At 48.5% G+C, this 19,506-nt stretch overlaps 5 protein-coding genes across 5 annotated transcripts; 3 read left to right on the top strand and 2 right to left on the bottom strand.

The window, feature by feature from the left end:
- Window positions 1-1,048: 1,048 nt before the first annotated feature.
- Window positions 1,049-7,787, top strand: Triagg1_10976 (uncharacterized protein; the record flags this gene model as incomplete). Its single annotated transcript, XM_062895106.1, has 8 exons — window positions 1,049-2,171; window positions 2,222-3,035; window positions 3,085-4,160; window positions 4,221-5,245; window positions 5,297-5,776; window positions 5,853-6,138; window positions 7,053-7,382; window positions 7,438-7,787. The coding sequence occupies 8 exons, from the start codon at window positions 1,049-1,051 to the stop codon at window positions 7,785-7,787; spliced, it is 5,484 nt and encodes a 1,827-aa protein (XP_062750065.1).
- Window positions 7,788-8,124: 337 nt separating this feature from the next.
- Window positions 8,125-9,270, bottom strand: Triagg1_10977 (transcriptional regulator family: Fungal Specific TF; the record flags this gene model as incomplete). The annotated part of the gene is made up of 3 exons (XM_062895108.1): window positions 8,125-8,941; window positions 9,009-9,115; window positions 9,178-9,270. 3 exons carry the CDS (start codon window positions 9,268-9,270, stop codon window positions 8,125-8,127), a joined length of 1,017 nt encoding a protein of 338 aa, XP_062750066.1.
- A 2,149-nt stretch (window positions 9,271-11,419) lies between these two features.
- On the top strand, window positions 11,420-12,939 carry Triagg1_10978 (uncharacterized protein; the record flags this gene model as incomplete). Its single annotated transcript, XM_062895109.1, has 4 exons — window positions 11,420-11,617; window positions 11,706-12,473; window positions 12,546-12,587; window positions 12,652-12,939. 4 exons carry the CDS (start codon window positions 11,420-11,422, stop codon window positions 12,937-12,939), a joined length of 1,296 nt encoding a protein of 431 aa, XP_062750067.1.
- Window positions 12,940-14,237: 1,298 nt separating this feature from the next.
- On the top strand, window positions 14,238-15,593 carry Triagg1_10979 (uncharacterized protein; the record flags this gene model as incomplete). The annotated part of the gene is made up of 1 exon (XM_062895110.1): window positions 14,238-15,593. The coding sequence occupies one exon, from the start codon at window positions 14,238-14,240 to the stop codon at window positions 15,591-15,593; it is 1,356 nt and encodes a 451-aa protein (XP_062750068.1).
- A 467-nt stretch (window positions 15,594-16,060) lies between these two features.
- Window positions 16,061-18,388, bottom strand: Triagg1_10980 (uncharacterized protein; the record flags this gene model as incomplete). Its single annotated transcript, XM_062895111.1, has 3 exons — window positions 16,061-17,638; window positions 17,707-17,808; window positions 17,864-18,388. 3 exons carry the CDS (start codon window positions 18,386-18,388, stop codon window positions 16,061-16,063), a joined length of 2,205 nt encoding a protein of 734 aa, XP_062750069.1.
- Between the last annotated feature and the right edge of the window lie 1,118 nt (window positions 18,389-19,506).

Consider the following 19,506-nt stretch of genomic DNA (forward strand, 5'->3'; position numbering starts at 1 on the left):
ACTATAAGCCCGCTATAAGCCCACTAGGGACAGTGCGTAAACTAAATTCCAAAAATAAGTAACTTTAAGCTAGAATTTATAAATATTAGTTAAGGAAAAATATATAATAAAATAATTATTATAATTATTATTATATTAAAATATTAAAAAACTATTTTTATAATAATTTAATTATATTCTTAGTGCTATAATATTATTTATAAAGGTTGTGTTTTGGTGTATACTGTGGGGTCGTCTTGACTTTTGCTGACCCACTGTAGCTTGGGTGATTGTCCAATATACCTCATCAGAGTTTCGTACCAGGCTCACCTCTGAGAGAGCTGATAGCCACACGTTGTCAATTCAAATTGTAGCAATAGATCCGAATTTTCACACCGCACTGTTTTGGGTAATGTGTCAACATGTGATTGATACTCGTATTAGCCCGGTCGAGATTGTTCTAATATACACGTACGCTCAATCGAACCTAGTCATGACAGAGGCGGTGTTTATGTGACACATTAGAATGCTGCTGACAGAGCAGGAAAATATACATAAAATACATTTAATAGCATATGAGAATTATATTTCCTTTTTGACCGGGCTCCACCACATGCCTTGATCGTAATATTCGCGGCTCCGTGGACATGAAGTGTCAATTTTCTTCCCAGAAAGAAGGCTCTCACGAATGCCAATTGAAATGACTTAATACATGGAGATTTGGGGTGAAATTCGCCCAGGGTGATAGAGATTGTGGTATGCATTATGTATTTCACTCCTTCGCCGTGAACAGCTGCTCACAAGGCCACCAACCAGATTCGAGATACATGGTACTCCGCAGATACAGAACTGCATTTAATATATAGACAACAAATGATTGGCTGGTGATCGATGTTACATAGCCAAACTAAAATCACGCATTGGTATATTGCGGCTGAGTTGCTGCCCAAGATGCCCCCGCGTCCAGGTTGATGCTTGTTTCACACCAATTTCCCCCTCTCAATAAACCAGAAACACTTCCACTGGAAGCATATTTAATCTCAATTCAGCGATCTATCGATCTCTCACGATGATTTATGAAAGACATTGGGATGATTATACCGTTGGGTGGATTTGTGCTCTACCAAAAGAGCAGACCGCAGCTATCGCCATGCTCGATGAAAGGCATCCAGACCTTCCGACGCCAATAAAGGACACCAATTTCTATACATTGGGATCTATAAACAGACATAATATTGTTATAGCTCGTCCGCCCCAAAACAACTTTGGAACAACCTCAACAGCGACTGTTGCAGCCCGGATGGTTAGCACTTTTCCGTCCATCAAGGTCAGCCTTTTAGTCGGCATTGGTAGTGGCATTCCTCCTCAAGTGAGACTTGGTGACGTTGTGGTCAGCACTCCTACTGGCCAGTTCCCTGGTGTTGTTCAATGGGACATTGGCAAGGCAATAGGAGGGGGGAGATTTGAACGAACTGGCTCGTTAAATAATCCCCCGGCTCCGCTATTGACAGCTCTTGCGAAACTGAAAACAGAGCATGACTTGAATGGATCCAAGATACCAGAGTATCTAGATCAACTTGAGGAAATGTGGCCCCGTCCAACATCAAAATACTTGAAGTCCAGTCGTCATAAGGATCTGTTATTCAAATCGGATTATGGACATACTAATGGCCCATTTCCAAATACCTGTGGCCCAGGTGAAACTTTCGACTCTGGTGATGTTTATGACTTTGGCGATATTCAAGATTCCGAAGATGAAACTGACGAAGACTGCCCGTTCTGCGACAGAAACCAGCTTATAAAAAGGAAACCCAGACAAATGCGGGTGCATTATGGCTTAATTGCATCTGGTAACCAAGTTATCAAAGATGGTATCTACCGAGACCAATTGAATCAAAATCTTGGAGGCCGCGTTCTTTGCTTCGAGGTGGAAGCGGCGGGACTGATGAGTGATTTTCCTTGCCTCGTTATCCGAGGCATCTGCGATTATGCGGACTCACATAAAAGCAAAACCTGGCAAGAGCATGCTGCAGTTACGGCGGCAGCTTTTGCAAAAGAGCTTTTAAACACTATAAACACAACTGAAATCGAAATAGAGCGACCAGCGAACGATATACTTGGAGAATTGCGCCAAACGAAAGATGTGCCTGAAACGAAAGATGTGCCTGAAACGAAAGATGTGCCTGAAAAAAGTTAGTAAAATTCATATCTGAAATATAACCATCTCTAATATTTCATACAGATCTTAACACCATATCCATAGATGTGAAAAACACTACACTTCATAAAGCTAAACAAGAGAACCCCGAAAACATTAAAATTCTCGATTGGTTGACGCCAATAGATTATAGTCTACAACAACGCAATCATTTCCAGAGACAGCAACCAGGAACATGGCGATGGCTCTTGGATTCCAAGAAATTCCAGAATTGGCTGAATACAGGCAACCAAATTTTATTCTGCCCAGGTGCACCCGGAGCAGGGAAAACTATCTTAACGTCAATTGTGGTTAATTACCTTTTTTCAACATTCCGTCAAGGAGATGTCGGCATCGCATACATCTACTGCAACTACCAGCGATGCGATGAGCAGAATACTGGTGACCTGCTAGCGAGCATAATAAAACAACTTACCGAGGCCCAACCTTTCCTGCCAGAAGGTGTAAAAGATCTCTACAGGAGACATCAAAGCAGAGGAACGCGGCCATCAGTTGACGAACTATATAAAACTCTTCAGTCCATCATAACTTTATATTCAAGGATATTCATAATTGTTGATGCTCTGGATGAATGCCAGGCGTCGAACAATAGCCGGCGAAAATTCCTTTCCCACCTCTTCAAAATACAAGCTGAAAGCGGCATAAATATATTCGCAACATCGACACCAATCCCAGAAATTTATGAGAAATTTAAAGAAAGTACAGTGATTGAGGTCCGGGCTCACGCCGATGATATGAGAAATTATTTGGACAGTCAAATATCGCAGTCGGGTTCGACAATATTGCGCATTTGCCGGGAAGATATTAAGACGAAGATCACAGAGGCGGCTGAGGGGATGTAAGTTTATATTGAGCTATACGCAAGGCGATAATTAACAGTCACATAGTTTCCTTCACGCGCAGCTTCATCTTCGAATCCTTAGGCATAAAAGGTCACCGGCGAGTATAAAATATGCACTAGACCAGCTGACTATCAACGAAAACACATATGACTATGTATATGAAGAAGTGATGAATTCGATAATGAGCCAGAAGGGAGACTTCCCAGAGTTTGCCAGGCTAATTCTCTCCCTGATAGTTTGCGCCAAAAGGCCTCTTAAAGCCTCAGAACTCCAACTTGCGCTTGCAATCGAATCAAAAGATTCCCGCATTAATACGAATAATATTCCATCAATCGATGGCATTGTCTATCCATGCAATGGATTGGTAACAATCGAGAATGAAAGCGGCATAGTTCGTCTAATTCATTACACTACGTATGAATATCTTGAAAGGACGCGAGAGCGCTGGTTTCCCGAAGCAGAAGATACACTCACAACGATATGCGTGACCTATCTTTCATTAGACTATTTCGAGGCTGGGCCTTGTGAAACAGTTTCCGATTTGGAAGAGCGACTTCAGGAATTCCAGCTCTACGAATACGCTGCGCATAACTGGGGGCACCATGCTCGTGCATGCTCTAGGTTGGATGAAGAAGTGATGTGCTTCTTGAATTGCAATATCAAGGTAGAGGCCTCAACTCAAGTATTAATGGTTGGCAACAGACCTTGGGACAGCACCCAAAACTATCCCAGGCGGATGACCGGATTACACTTGGCAGCATACTTTGGTGTCGATGAAGCTGTAAGTAATCTAATGCAAAAAGAAAGACATTTAGATTTGGGGGACAGCTTTGGTCGGACACCGTTGTCGTATGCTGCCGAAAATGGCCATGAGGCTCTCGTTGAGCTTCTGCTTGCAACCGGCGAAGTTGACATAAATTCATCCGACAAATGCGACCGAACTGCCTTGTCATATGCCGCTGAAAATGGCTATGAGGCTCTTGTTAAGTCACTTCTTGAGCAAGGAGCAAACACCAACACAAAGGATAGTAACGGGAGAACGCTATTGGCATGGGCAGATGAGAATAGGCACAAAGGCACCGCACGTTTACTGCTTGATGCTGATTGGAGAATTGCATTAGGTGAGTATTGAACGCACATATATCATAAAGAAGAGATGAACAGTGCTTAGAAACCTCTAGAAGGGCCCTTGACAGGTATAAAGCAGCCTGGAAATGAGAATTCCGACTCAGGGTCCGATAATGGCTCCATCTTCTCCTCTGCATCTACAATTCTTAGTACAACTACACTGGGAATGGAGACAGGAAAAATGTACAAAGTATTTGTCCAAGAATTTGTTACTCTACTTAACGAAGATGGGGCCCTAAGATCTCTCACTCTGGAGGCCGTCTCGAAGCAGGAGATTGGCCCCGGAAGGGCTCGAAACAACTTTCGAAAACTACTAAAGCACTTTGCCAGTGACCTTAGAGTTGAGACAGTCAACGATCACCACCGAGCGCTTGTTGAGTTTATAAAAACGAATTTGTCCAACATTTCACAAGAACTCTTCTCAGAGTTTTCTGGCGATGATCAGAAAGCGGGAGATGCGATGCAAGAACCAAGGATGCAGCATTATGCTGCTGGAGAAAGCCAGAAAAAGGGAGAAGAATATCTTGAGATTTCTCAAGATCTTGATTCTGTTGAACAACCTATGACTGCTCACCTCAACAACCCAACTTTATATAACAACGTCAACGACCGAGTCGAGCTGAGTGAATCTGATGGAGAGAGCGACCAAGACGGTGTAGACGAAGAAGCCGAACCAGATGAGCTACATAATGACCTATTAAAGCATTTGGACGAACTGAGACATTTTATTCTGGATAGTACTGCCTATCAGACCCTTCGTCGTCGATTTGATGAGTTTGTTCGACCTTCTTTGCGATCAAAACTTGGAGGCCTACTCACGAGGTGGTCAAGACATGATCACAGACACCACTCCTTCGTTGCCCGCTACAAGCTATCTGATCTAGTTGCTGAGCTGCAGTACATTCATCCGCAAGAAATCAGACAGGATGAGGATAATAAGAGCACCCATTGGCAAGGGTTTTTGGGTTACTATCAGAATTTGATTGAGCAATGGACCGAGGTATCCTGGGATTGGTGGCCATTGCCTTATTATCCAAGGGCTCTAGAGAACGGCGAGAGCCTATTACGATGGCAATGCGTGAGTTTGATTTCCTTTTGAAATGTGCAGTGCTAACCACCGTTGGTTCAGGAATGTGGGGAAGAGAGATGGGCAAAAGTACCCCAGCCTTTTGCCAGACGTCTGATGTTGTTTGTTCGTGACCTTTCGAAAGATTGTGCCTCAATGAGTGGTAACCAATCTCCTGCTGCCTCACACGCACGAAATACTGGTGTGCATGGCTCTTCCAGGAATACATTTTCTCCTACAGTACCTTCTCATAGTGGAGGAGTTCATCAGCCCCATCAACCGCTACAAAGAGCATCCCCCATCAATATCCCCCGAGGCGGATTAGTCGGCACTCAAGCTGGCGCAATCTCTACAACTCCTCTTAACCACTGGGTTCTCTTTGCTGTGAATCAGGGTACGGAGTATAAGTTGGCACAGATCTACGTCAGTAAGCTCAGTTGCCAACGTTTCTTTCACGAGTTAAGAGGGAGCTACTTCAACCTCCGGGGGTATCTCCGTACCTATTTCAGTGTTTGGAGGTACCATCACTCCGACTTCTACGATGTAAGTGTCTAAGCGCCTCCTCAATGCCCAATGGCTTGTCTTTTCAAAATATAGAATATTCTAACACACGTGCTAGTTTGAAAAATTCGCCGATCACGTATTTGCCCCTATAAACAAAGACGCTTTCCCAGAACAAGCAAATCCTGATTACGACTATCGGCCGAAACCGATGAACATCAAACCGCCGGTGAGCACGCACGAATTTAAACATCACTTCTATGCACGCCGCAAGCGAAATGCAAACATCTTAGTCCAACCACACAGCGAAGTGTTAGACCGCCTCCCGAAAAAATTGACGGAACTCGAAGAAGGTGGTGATAAAAGAGAAATCTTCTGGGGTCTTTACGCACGCGAAATTATCAGTCTTCGTTGGGTACTGTTTTATAATTTCTTATGTTTGTTGCCGATGATGAGCTTTTTCATAATTTGGATTTCTCCATTGGGGCGGGGTACTGATCTACAGAATCCTTCTATTCCGATTTCCATGATGATCTCAATGCTATCGCTTTTTTGGAGCATTTTTCTCAGCAGCCTGCCGTTCGGAAGGGCTCATTGAATGGAACATTTTCATTTCACATCATATAGTTAGTCTAGTGTGTTAGATGATTACACGATGTTTCCAGAAGTAGAAGATTGGTGTGCAAATATTCATCATAGACAGCAGGCAGCTTGTTCTTCCGTATTCAGTTAATTAAGCATAAAATGTTTTCCCCATAAGGAACGCAGTTACAATGAATCTCACCTTGTCTCGCGTTGTGATTCATGCATCTAGGCAAGCTCTTGCTTGGCAATCAGTCTTAGCGACTAGTCGATTACAAAGATGGTCAAAGGATCTTCCATTATAAAATTCCATTGAAGATATCCAGTAGCTATTGTAAAACACTTGGGCTTTAAGTGCTAGAACGATTGTACAATTACAACTGTACGGAAAATGAGCCACCGCGACCAAACCAAGTAGCGCTGTTAGGAATCGAACCTAACCTTGGATAACTCATCCGATCAACGGAGCAGCTACCGATATACCCTCAAGTGGCTTGTTGGCCGATTTGGGCCTAGGGCTTATATATGCATAGCTATTTATATGTGTGCCCGTCAATAAGTCCTTCACATCTCCGAGTGCATGCTAACATATGAATACGTGAACCATCATTTGCTACAATCTGCATTGCTTGGCAGACTCTTGATCGCGATTTAATATACCTGTGGCCGTTGCGTCTGAACATAAAAGAGCTTGAACCGCCTCCTTTTATCTGAACAAGTGCATGCACACGTCTAGTCCGCAATATGCCAAGAACAAGATCAGCCGTGAACCGTCGCACCTCCACCACAAAAAAGGCCGAAACAAAGCCACCCCCAAAGGTCCCAAAACCATCACGCGAGCAAAAGGCCAAAGTTGTTAAAAAGCCCCGCCCTAAGAAAGGCAACGAGGCAAGCGATGACAGTCCAGTATCCCATATAAGCGTTGGATCCAAAGTTCCATTGACCGATGACTTTGGAGGAGCAATCTATCTTCACGATGGAACCAAAACCTCGCTGAAGCGGCTAATGGAGGAATATCACAGCGGCATTGTTGTCTTTGTATATCCAAAGCCTCTAGATGATGATGGTATGAGATGAACACCTAACCATTTGGACCGTACCGCGCACTGACTGCCTGGTAGGGTTCGAGCTATGGGGTGAGATGGACCACGCTCAGCTGGGCTGGGAGCCGACAGAGATGTTCTCAATAGGCATCATTCGAGATTCTGTAAAGTCAATTGCTGCGATTGTGGAAGATCCCGCATCTGGCATCCCTATTGCCAGTAATTTGGACGGATCTTTGATGAAAGCAATGTCGATTACTTCTCCAAAGGGTGTTCCCAAAGCGGGAGGCTTTATGATATCGAAAGAAGGAATTCTCTTAGCACGCACAATGGGAAAGCCATGGAAGATTATGGATGACTTACAAAGGGTAGTGTCTGGTATGTTGGAGGATATGTTGGAGGATATGAACGGGGAATTGGATGAGTAGTAGACTTTTTAAGTTGTGAATCTAGGCACTCACCGTGCAGGATCGAATAGATCCGATTTAAATGTTATCCCCCATAAAATTTCTACTTGAGCAATTTGATGATTAAAAGCTTCTCCAGGGGCATTAAGATAATAAAAACCGTCCTTGATGTATAAATTTTTATTAGAGATAAATATGTTGGTAAGGATAAGTTAGGGGAAAACACTTCACTCTAGATAACAAGCGGCAGCGGATGGCATACATAAAGGTTCGCGAGAAATTATTGTATAAACTTTTGTCTAAACACTCTAAAATGCTAAATATTCCAAATAAACCACCGTGATCAAGATTTCATAGATTACGACTCCATGGAGACCTGGTTCTCTTCCTTCCATTGCGACAGCGTCTGAGACAGCCACGCTGAATGGTCATTATATTCGGGAAATATCATCTCGCCCTCGATATTCAGCGCCAAACTAAATTCTGGCATCGTCGATAGATTGCTTTCAAGTTCTTTGTAGTCAGGGTCTCCGAGGTCCCAGTTCAGCATTCCCATATTCGGCGTCGGTCCGTATGGCTGAAGGAAAGCCGTCATCTCGTCAGACCCCGACCCCATTTGGGACATGGAGCCATCGGGATAGTCCGTGATGGGTGAAATATACGGTGACGTTGTAACGCATGAGTTGACGCCATCGGATCCAGGGTGGCTATGCTCTGAGTCATCGGTGCTGTAGAGGCTCTGAGGAGATTGTGTCATGGAGGGATTGTAGCCGGCGAAAGCTTCTTTGCGGTAGTTTACTTCGGTTTCGATGCTCTGCATCAGCTCAGATGATGGCGAGTCATCACCAGCGAGGTCTTCCATGGGTGAGTCGGCCTCTTTGTAGTCATCATGCTCGTCCTCTTCCTCGTCTCGATATTGTAATCGATCAGGGTGAGCCGCGATTCTTGCCATGCCGGAAGCTGTTGTGGGCAGCTCATATTGGATGGGTAGTTCAATTTTGCCATTGGGACGAAGACATCCTAGCTTCTTAGCCACATCGTGAATAACTAGTTCGCCCTGGTCATTCAGCTCAGGGTCGCCGAGATCCCAGGACTGATTCTTCTGGATCATAGTGTATAGCTTGTGGACGCTGCCGATAAGCGCCAAGTGAGTGGTCTCGAGGAACTCGACATAGCTGCGACGCAAGTCAGTCATTGTTAGATAGGTACATGTATTAAGGATTGCGACAAATATAAACATACCTCTTGGGAACTTGCTTATACTCAACATGAATTGTTCTCTTGCGGATGCCAGGGGTGCATACATGGCCGTTGTTTTTGCACTTTTGACAGGGGAAATAACCATCACACTGGTACGACCGCTTTGTCAGTATGGACAATCAAGAGTTGGCATTGAATGATGAAAACGAACCTTGATCTTCTTTAGGCGACACCGCTCACAGGCCTTTGATACGCGTGTACGGCGTACATCACTGCTGTGAGCGCCTCGTGGGTGTTGATCCATTGAGTTTGATGTGGGGCTGGGCTGGGGCTTTTGTACTGCCGGGCTTCTAGAAGAGAAGGGCTGACTCTTATTTGAGGTGTTTGCAAGTATCAAATGTTTGTGTGTAATGATTGTTGGGGTGGCGGATTATTTGTATGAATTGTATGCAAGGCAAAGGTCTATGGAGATGATATGGAGGGAAACTGTTCGAGAATGTCACATCGTCAACGCACTTGTGAATCGAGATGGAAATCGGATTGATAAATAGTCATGTACATTATGTCCCTAGATGAGATGACGTGAAGCTACCAAGAATCAACGTCTCCGTAAAGGGATACTCTCAGCGAGTATGGGGCCAAACTACGACATCGGCCGATACGATTTTACAGGGGACCAGCGACAGGCTCACAAGCAAAACGAGCTTGAAGTCAAACGGTGCTAAACGCCTGTTGACGCTAGAATTTTCTGCCGCCAGCTTCGTTGATTCGAGCTTCCCCGAGCTGTGAGGCGCACACGCGAGGTAAGCGAAGAGCGCGACCAAGGCGTGGCGGCCGAAGTCCATTGACCGCAACGGGCACTAGAAAACAATACAGGGGGGAGCTAGAGACGTCACTTCGTGAATTGATTAACCGGTTTAGCAAACGGCAGTTGACGCGCAGGCTTACTTTAGATTCTAGCACGGGGGACATCAAGGTTGGCTTGTACGGAACTTCCCAGCCCCAGCGGCGCTGCTCCGAGTTACAAGGCCCCGTTTGCCCGGGAGAAGAGCGCACGATGCAATCAGCTAAGCAAATGTCGGCAGATGTGCCCTGTTGAAGCGAACTTGCATCGAGATGCATCAATAAGTATACGAGGGATTCGTTCCCGTTTCCGTCAATCCTGGTGTTTGTCCGTCCACCAACGAATCCATCTCCGAACCCACATCTCTAATTTCCCCCTTGAACCATTCATTGAAAGTAAGTTGTTGTCCAAGTGGACTCTCTGGACGGATAGGATTCTCGCTTTTCGATCCCCCGGCATCATGGCCGATCTAGCCAAAGACTTGCAGCAACTGTCTTGCAGTTTTGCAACTTTGATTTGATCATGCGACTCCATCGGGGACTTGGCGCGTCTTGTCTGCCAGCTTGTAAGACACAGGACGGTATCAGAGGGCTGAGTGCCACGTCATATGCCTGCTCTGCGGTTGTGCTACAGTCAATACGCTGTCGGTTCTAGTAATTGCATTCGGCTATCTATTTCGAGCTGATGCAGGCTTCAACTTTATCGCCGTTGCCTAGCTGCTGCTCCATCTTGAATGCCCATCATCAGCCGATATCTGTGCGGCCAACGACGGCGGTGCATGCACTCACACACAGGCAAGACGGGGCACAACACATGCAGAAAGATGAAAAAGATGCTTCGGGGTTCAGCTGCCCTCATTCTGGTAGTACACATGTGGTAGTACATGTTGTATTATGACATACGTCGTGGTTCCTTATCACTGATCTGTCTCGTTCAGCTTCTGATGTCTTACACAGTCGGTCTTACGGAGTACCAAGATACGGAGAACATGTAACCATAAATGCACAGTCGTATATACTCGTCGAGGCTCTGTTGTGTCAAAACTTGAATTAATTTGATAACTGAAAATGCAAAACTAAAGTTCCAAATAAAGACAAACACCCAAAAGAATCTGACCTCTTTGTATTGCATCTTTACAAGTGAGTCCTGCCTTCAGACTCGGCGGATTCGAGCCGCTGCAGCCCAACGGCACCAGCTGAGCACTAACACCGAAACTAGGCCTCCATACAGTTAAGATTCCCTGCACAGGGTCGGGCTGGTTTTATCCTCTCGGAACAATCGCTTCCGCAATTCGACGTCGTTTCGCTCGCTTCTTACGGCAAACATACGAGCTTACCGTCCTGTTCCGGCTGCGAGCTTCCCTGCCGCGTACCAAGAATACGAACGACCGAAAACACCAAGCACATGTGCCGACGGTGATTTGTGCGCTCCGAGATAACCCAGACCGAAAGTACATGTTAGGATGCACGCGACCACGCTATGATCGGCGCTTGATCACGAGGTCCATAGTCGAGACAGAGGCGCCGCTACCGGGGGAATAGACAGGACAGATAGACGATAGACGGGACGAGCGATCGATCAAGTAAGAGACAACAGACACCGACTGGCGATGCCTTCATCCGACAGTCTTGGGAGGCGGGCCTCACACGGCGCTGCCAGCCTGGCGGCGTCGGCATCCTCTATCCATGGCGCAGCAGTTGGGTTTCGAGAAGGCCTGGGTCTGGCTGGAGTTGCGAGGAGGACGTTGGGAATCTGCTTCCTCCTGTTGACGGTGTTTCTATGGACGATGTCCAACTTTCTCACCAGCGTAAGTACATGGGAGAGAGTGGATGCCCAACATACCCAACGTCTGCGATTTGCGATCCAATGAAGAGCACTTGCTGATAGTGTCATAGTTCGTCTTTTCCAATACAACCTACGATAAGCCCTTCTTCCTCGTCTATGCCAACACCTCCATGTTCGCCATCTCTCTTATACCCATGTTTATTCGATATCTGCTCCAGAAAGGATTCCACGGACTGCGGAGCGACGTCAGGCGCATGTGGGCGGAACATCGATACCAAGCCGCCCCGGGCAGTCCTACAACAGACGAAGAAGATCAGCAAGCCCAAGAGCGCTTGCTAGTAGACGAACGAGATCCTACGACACCAATCTCGACTCCTTCAAAAGAGAAGCTCAGCTTCCGAGAAACCGCAGTGCTGAGCCTCGAGTTCTGCATGCTGTGGTTCCTCGCAAACTATTTTGCGTCGGCATGTCTCGAGTATACCAGCGTCGCCAGCGTCACGATCCTCACCTCCACGAGCAGCGTCTGGACACTGGTGTTTGGCTCCATGTTTGGCGTCGAGACCTTTTCCCTGCGCAAGCTGGTTGGAGTCGTGGCGTCTCTTACCGGCATCATACTCATTTCCATGGTGGACCTATCGGGCAAGAGTGACGAGAACAGAGGATCGTTCCCGCACAAGACTCCCGGGCAGATTGCGCTGGGAGATGCAATGGCGTTTCTGAGCGCCGTGGTCTACGGCATATATGTCACCGTGATGAAGCGACGAGTGGGTGACGAGGACAAGGTCAACATGCAGCTGTTCTTTGGGTTGGTGGGAGTGTTTAATCTGGCCTTGCTGTGGCCGCTCTTGTTTGTCCTCCACTGGACGGGCCTCGAACCGGTATGTGCCGCCTTCATCCTGCATGACCACAAAGGGACTGCAAATTACAATACTGACCTGGGTCCAATACAGTTTGAGCTGCCTCCTACGAGCCAGATCTGGGCCATCATCATAGTAAGTCAAGACACTCACTCTCATCATTCTCCGATCCCGTACAAAGTCGCTCACGGCTACGCAGGTCAACGCAATTGCGTCTTTTGTCAGTGACATATCCTGGGCACTGGCCATGCTCCTGACGACGCCGTTGGTCGTCACCGTGGGCCTGTCTCTGACCATCCCGCTGTCGCTCATTGGCGAGATGGTCCAGTACCAGCAGTATTCCAGCGGCATTTACTGGGTCGGCGCGGCCGTTGTCTTTGTCTCATTTGTGTTTGTTAATCACGAGACAAAGGAGGAGGACACGAGCAAAGGGGTAAACGCCACAGCAGGTCTCGGCTCGGCCTCCGACCCTGATGGTGCCGAATGAGGTGCGGGCTGTGGACGACTGTAATGAATTGCATGTAATAGATTGGAGGTGTTTTGCATCACGTTGTTGCGCTTCTTCAACAGGCGCGTCGGATTGTTTCTCTTGATAGAATGAATTCCAATAGATGTTTCATTTACTTCTTCTCACAACTAGTTGAATTCGTATATACACTATCCACAGCAACTAGCATCGGATATATAATCAAAATGTCTGGTATTTGTATTTGTATGAGACGTGAGTTCAGATATACGAGTAAAATACCATTAGCGCGACCCGCACCCATGTATTTGTCCCGATGAAGCACTGAATCCCCGATCGTGACGAGCGATAGGGAAATAATGCGCAGAGGTAACATTACACTCGAGAAGTGTCTAGCAACAATGAGTTCTGCGTCATATTCCAACGCGTTTAAACCATGGCGAACTTAACCTGCAGTGCTACCCTCTGGCGTTGAGAACTACACCCGACACTTTATCCCGTCAGCCTCGCGCGCTTAACAGCATTTCATTACGTTGGATGTGCTACTTAAAACCGGGTTTAAAAAAAAAACCACCGAGACAAACAAAGAGAATCCCAGCTGAACCAACCGTGAAAGTGAGGTCCGTGAGCCGGATCTACCCCATATCCCGGCCACCAAGGTCCCCAGAAAGCGGCATCTAACCGCGGATCATCAGCGGCGCAAACTTTGATGATCCCCGAGACAAAGAGACAGCAAACCAAATCAAACTGCACAAATTGCGTCTCCTTGCTTTTGTCGCATAGCGTGGCGAGCTTCCCGGGTGCCTGCTGAATGGCCCGCTCGGCGTTCAAGAGTGCAAAGATCCTGTTATTCTTGTACCACGAGGAATGCCAGGCAGCCTTCATCAGATGAGGCAGCCTGCGCAGGTCACATGCAATCTGGAGCGTTCAGTCCTTGGCTACATATGTACCTTCGCTATCCGGTCCTTTGTGTACTTGGAAAGAGCAAGGAATGGTCCTCGGAAGCTTGAGGTTTCGCTACCAGTCGTCTAAGCGGGATACATGCTTTTGGCTTCCTTCTCTCCCTTCAAGGACAAAGCAAGAATACTTGCTATTGATCTCACTTTCAACATTATTTCGTCATTTTCGTTCTAGAGAGTTCGCTTTGAACTCCTTTATACCATTTCATCCGCGTTCGACTTCTTTCGGGAAATCACTTCAGCATACGATACCACTCCTGCGACACCGGCTTTATTCTACTACTTCTCTCATACCCTTTTTTTGTTTTCAAATATCCTCCCTATTTTGTCTATATCCTAATGGCCGTCTCTACAACCACAATGTCCCTCGAAAATGCCTCCTCTCCGCCCCAAAAACCACTGGCGTTCGAGATGGTCGCTGCCACGAGGGAATTGCACACTAGAATCAACAGACTGGTGGTATCTCGACTACCGCTGGCCTTACCTCCGCTGGCCTCCGATGCCAGTCCGTATATCAGCGGCTTGTTGCATCTTCTTCCAGTATACATGACATTTGAAAAGCTCTGGCAAGATGTAATACCCGATACTCTTCCCGAGGAAACCGCGTTGGATGATGAAAGCCCAAAGGTTTCCGAGCGCATGCATACGATTCTCAAAGAGCTCAAGATTCCCCAACTCTTTCGTTCCGATATTCTCAGAGCCGATATCAAATCCATGACGGGCTGGTCCGACGATGTCCTCGATAACCAGATCGACGTCATAAAACGAAAAGGCAAACTGTCCGCCTTCATCTCGCACATCAAGCAAATCATCCCCGAGGAACCACACACGCTCATCGCCTACTCGTACAACCTATTCATGGCCCTTTTCGCCGGAGGCCGCTTCATCAGAGCGTCATTCGAAAAAGCCGGCGATGAATTTTGGGAAACCGTCCCTAGACCCATCAAACCAACAATGGAACCTTGCAGACCGAGATCAACTGATCCATCTCCGCTGGAGCCGACATGTGAACTGGCAGAGACCAGCCGGTATTACCAAGCCCCGCTGCGGTTCTGGCGCTTCAACACGGCGCAAGACGGTGAGGATTTGAAGCGAGACTATAAGGAGGTGTTGCTCAGATGGGAAGGCGAGCTGTCGCCTAAGGAGAGAAACGACATAGTGCGAGAATCGGTCATTATCCTAGACAACATAGAGTCCATCGTCGGCCACCTGGACAGCATGTTCGCCGAAGAGCAGGAAGAGAAGCCCAGTATACAGATCCCAAAGAGACCTTCACTAGCGGATCGCTTTGCGCAGACTCAGTTCGTGGCACGCATCCGTGACAGCTTCATGATAGCCAAGGAGCGAGGAGTAAGGAGTTCGATTCGGAGCCAATCGCTCGATACGAATACAACCGAAGAAGGAGAGCATGAATCTAAAAGCGAAGAGGCTCATAACGATAATGTCGCTGCCGATACTGAACTGTGCCCTGGCGTTCCGAAATCTATGAGGTTTGCAAAGTCGCTCCCTATTCCGCCCCGCAGGCATATTCGAGTTGTTGCCGCAAAGGACGGCGGTCTCAATGGCAAGTTGGCTGTACGGTCGTCAATACAACCTACCAACGCTGCGATGCCGAGACCTGTTTTGGTGGGATTAATCGGCTTGTTCCTCCTGTATATATTCATTCGCATTAGAGGGATTATGGGTTGGGGCACCGTAACGGTTCATCTAACGTGAAACGTACAACGTGTCCCGGCATATGGCGTTGCGTTGCTACGACAGATTCCTAGAGAGATCCCTAGATAGTTGGATACTAGCACAAGGTCAATAGAATTACGCGTGTAAATTTCTTTCATTTCGTTTATTTTACATGTATTCGCCCATCATGGCTTGAACAATGCTTGGATGCTTGGCTATGCCGCAACTAACCCTACAAACGCCGCTGCTATGCTTTTGACAATTAAAAAAAACAGGCCCAAAAAAGGATTCAACTCTCTCAAAGAGGGTGTATAGCTCAGACCATTTCCCCGTAAAATGCTTATCCAAGCACATTATTGCTACACGCCCATACACTTTTGAAGCATTGGAAAGAAAAACGAAGCCTCAAGGGGAGTGAGAAAAACGCAGGCCAATCATTCCATACCATGGTATCCTTCAGTTCATATGCTCATCATTACTTTTTGTCCCCATTCAGCGCCAACGACTTACTCAGAGTCGTCGTCAGGGGTATCCCAGTCGTCTCCCACGTCCGCCCAGCCTGCCATGTGACGCTCGCCGCCAAACTCGCCCACCTGCCGCAAGTATCGCGCCTGAGCCTCGTCCTGTTGCCACTGGCGAACGATGTAGTCATCTGACGCGGTGACGAGTTTGCCATCGTGAGCCCAGCTTAGAGTAGTGACTTCGCGGCTGTGGCCACGCACAAGCGGCGTTCCAAGGCGCGAGATGGGGATAAGAGGCGTAGCAGCGGTTGATCCAAAAGCGGAAGGCGTGGATATGCTTTGTGACGGGGTGGCAAAGGTGGTTTCGGGAGGGATGTGGGAGCGTTTGGCCCAGGCGCTGCGGACATATCGTTCGTCGGTGGCGAAGAGAAGTGCGCAGCCGTCGCTGCTGCCCACGGCGAGGAGGTCCGAGGTGCCGTTGGTGCTGGGGCGGATATCGCATTTGACGTAGAAGGATTGGGCACGGAACAAGTCGTGCTTGAAGCCGTACATGGGGCCCAGACCTTGAGCCCCGTTGGGCCTTCGCTTGGTTGCTCCATCCTCGAGCTCCGGCGCATGGCCGAGCATCAAATGATTTGTCGAGTAAGCGTAGACGGTGCTGTCCTTGCAAACAGCATAGAGGCGGCCGGCGTCGGAGCTGATTGCGAGGGATGTAATGCCGTAGGATCGCCACGTGTGGCCTCGTGGCTCTGAAGTCACAGCTAGAGGCGTCTCTTCGACCTGCCGCCGAGGCTTGATGTATCTCGTGTCCCAGAGCTTGATGGAAGCATTGGCCTCGGATGCAGAAAGCAGGAGATGTTCGCGGCCCGGCGGCATCCAGTGAATAGCAGTGACGGAGGCCGATGAGGTATTGCCCTGTACAGTGCGTTCGTGGGCGTTGTCGATGGTGTTGACGCCCTTGGCGTGGAAGGGTTCCAGGGAGGTGTCTCGCTGGCCAATACCGCTGGGACATGAGAAGCTGTTGACCGGCGACGAGGAACATCGCAAGTCCCAGATTTGAATACGGCCAGCCCGATCGGAGGAGGCAATAACATTGCCGGCCGCTTCACCCGGTTGAAACGCAACCTGCCGCAATGAGTCCCAGTGACCTCCTCCAAGCTCGGCGGCGACTGTCAGCGTCGGAACATCCAGGATCCTGCCACTACGATCACCGCACGCCGTTGCCAGGCGCATGTCATCTTGTGAGAACGCCAGATCCATAATCGCGTTGTCATGTACCGAGATGTACGTATCGACTTTAGAGTCGTCCAGCGGGTCGTTCAGATCGGTCTTGAAGAGGCGAACACATCCTTGCTCATCGCCAATGGCCGTAACCGAGCTTTTGTGGCAGCTGGCCAGACTAAAGGGAATCGTATTGCCGTTTCCGGAGGAGGCAGCGCAGTGGTGAAGGTCATTGCTCCGGCTATAAAAAGAAGCGGTCTCAATCCTCGGGTCGCAGGCTGGATAGTTCAGATGCTGTCTGCCGTGGTGCAAAGAGAAGCCATGCTCTCGATCAAGGAGCTGAGATTCAAAACCAGTATCCCGGAATTTACGGACAGGCCTTGGCTGATATCCTTCCAGATGCTGTAGCAAGCATAATTAGCAACCTGCCGCAGGACAACGAAAGAGGAAGAAGCATCAGTCAGCCATACCAGGGGGGCCTTGGGGTCAACGGCAAAAAGCCCCCGGGGAGTTAGTCCTGACTTTTCTTGCCACGCACGAGAACCACTACGGCTGGCCTTGAAGAAGAGGTTCTTGGAGCTTGTCAGCAAATCACAGCCTTGCATGCAGAAGGAATCTCATTTTTACCAGAGTTGCCTTGCGTCGGTCCCCCAAGCTTTCCAGAGTCTCCTTTGACTTGACACCATCCTCCTCGGCCACATCCTCTTCCATGATGGTGGGGTAGTTCAGCTCCGGCAAGGCGTACGGCGAGGCCTCGTCGGTTCTCCTCCTCTTTGCGCCATCCGTCCGCGTCTCCTCCATCAACCTCTTGTGCTCTGCGCTCGGCCCCAGCCGCTCACTGGGGGAGGGTGGACACAACGGATCCGAACTCAGCAGCGGATCGCTGAGAAAAGACATGGGGGATGCCAGCTGGCGATTGTTGACAGAGGCACTATCCAGCATGCCCAAGACGGATCGTCCGCTGGGCAGAGACGACCGCGGCGTAAAGAAGCGGCCAAACCTCCGCGGCGTGACCGACGGGTTTCGTCTTTCCTTTCGCCGCGTGGATCTGATGGGCGACAGCATCATGCTCGCCGGCGAGGACGTCGTGGCGGGCGGGCTGGAGGGAACGGCATCGGAGGAGGCAGACGGGCCATAATGATAATGCACCATGATGCTGCTCTACAGTACGGGCGGATATAGTGGCAAGGTCGCTCAACTCCCAAGGCTGAGGCGAATGGACAGGACAGGACAGGACAGGACAAATGACGAGATGCAATGCAACAGCTCTAGGCGAGTCGAATCATGGCAAGGGAGAACGAAGAGAAAAAAAGAGCTTGGAGGCAATAAGCGGAGACTTTGCTTTCGGATAAGCGAAAATGAGTGAGGCTAGGGACATGGGAGTCAAAGTGGAGAGACGCGGTCTCACGACGCGGGAGCGTGTAAATGGGATTGATTTGATTAGATTTGCTCGCTGGCGCGTTTTTGGCGGTTGACGTATCCGGGGCATCGTCGAGGGCGCGGGCGCTAGGCGGGCGGTTCCAGCGCTGCCACGGCGGATCTCGCAGGGGACGACGGGGGCGCTGTCAGGGCACTTGGAGCCCGCTGTAGGTACCTAACCCTCGCACTACAGTACTCCGTACAGGCATCTTGATGTCGTGTTGTGACGGGCGGTTTCGTGCTTGGATTGGATTGGATCCATCCATGATGAATTAATGTTTGTTGTTGCCGACGTGAGCTATTTCTTTACCTAGCCTTGCCTATTGTATGACGTGTTATTGCACACACGCAAAGTCGATGCCATGACTTTTCCATCACAATTGTTCCAGACTGAATTGAACCAGCGTGCAGTGTAAAAAGTACATGTGAAGAGCTGGATATCACATGCAGAAGTCGCTCACACAAATGCGTCACCATCCATGTAAGGATTGTTTACGGCTCAAACAGCGAGGCTATTGCATGCATCCTACACGTGTGTTTCGCGTCCAACTCATTGACATCATTGACACATGGAAATGCGAGCGTTGCATGAGTCGAAATTGCGCATCGTCGTACTATCGGCCGCAGAAGTCCACATGTCCTTTAAGCCTTTGGATATTCCCAATAGCCGCCGACGGCTAGATGACTTGCGTTTCCCTGCGCCAGGGGGCCAAACAAGGGATGCCGACGTTGCACTATCAAGGGGAAAATGTCGTGCTCTCCTTGATATGATCCACATACAGTACAATCAAAGTGACTCAGTTTCTTCACGTCTCCAACCAGCCAGCATTCGTAATGACGATATGAGTACA

The sequence above is a fragment of the Trichoderma aggressivum genome, assembly GCF_033847375.1.
Source record: "Trichoderma aggressivum f. europaeum strain CBS 100526 chromosome Unknown scaffold_105, whole genome shotgun sequence".
NCBI lineage: Eukaryota > Fungi > Ascomycota > Sordariomycetes > Hypocreales > Hypocreaceae > Trichoderma > Trichoderma aggressivum.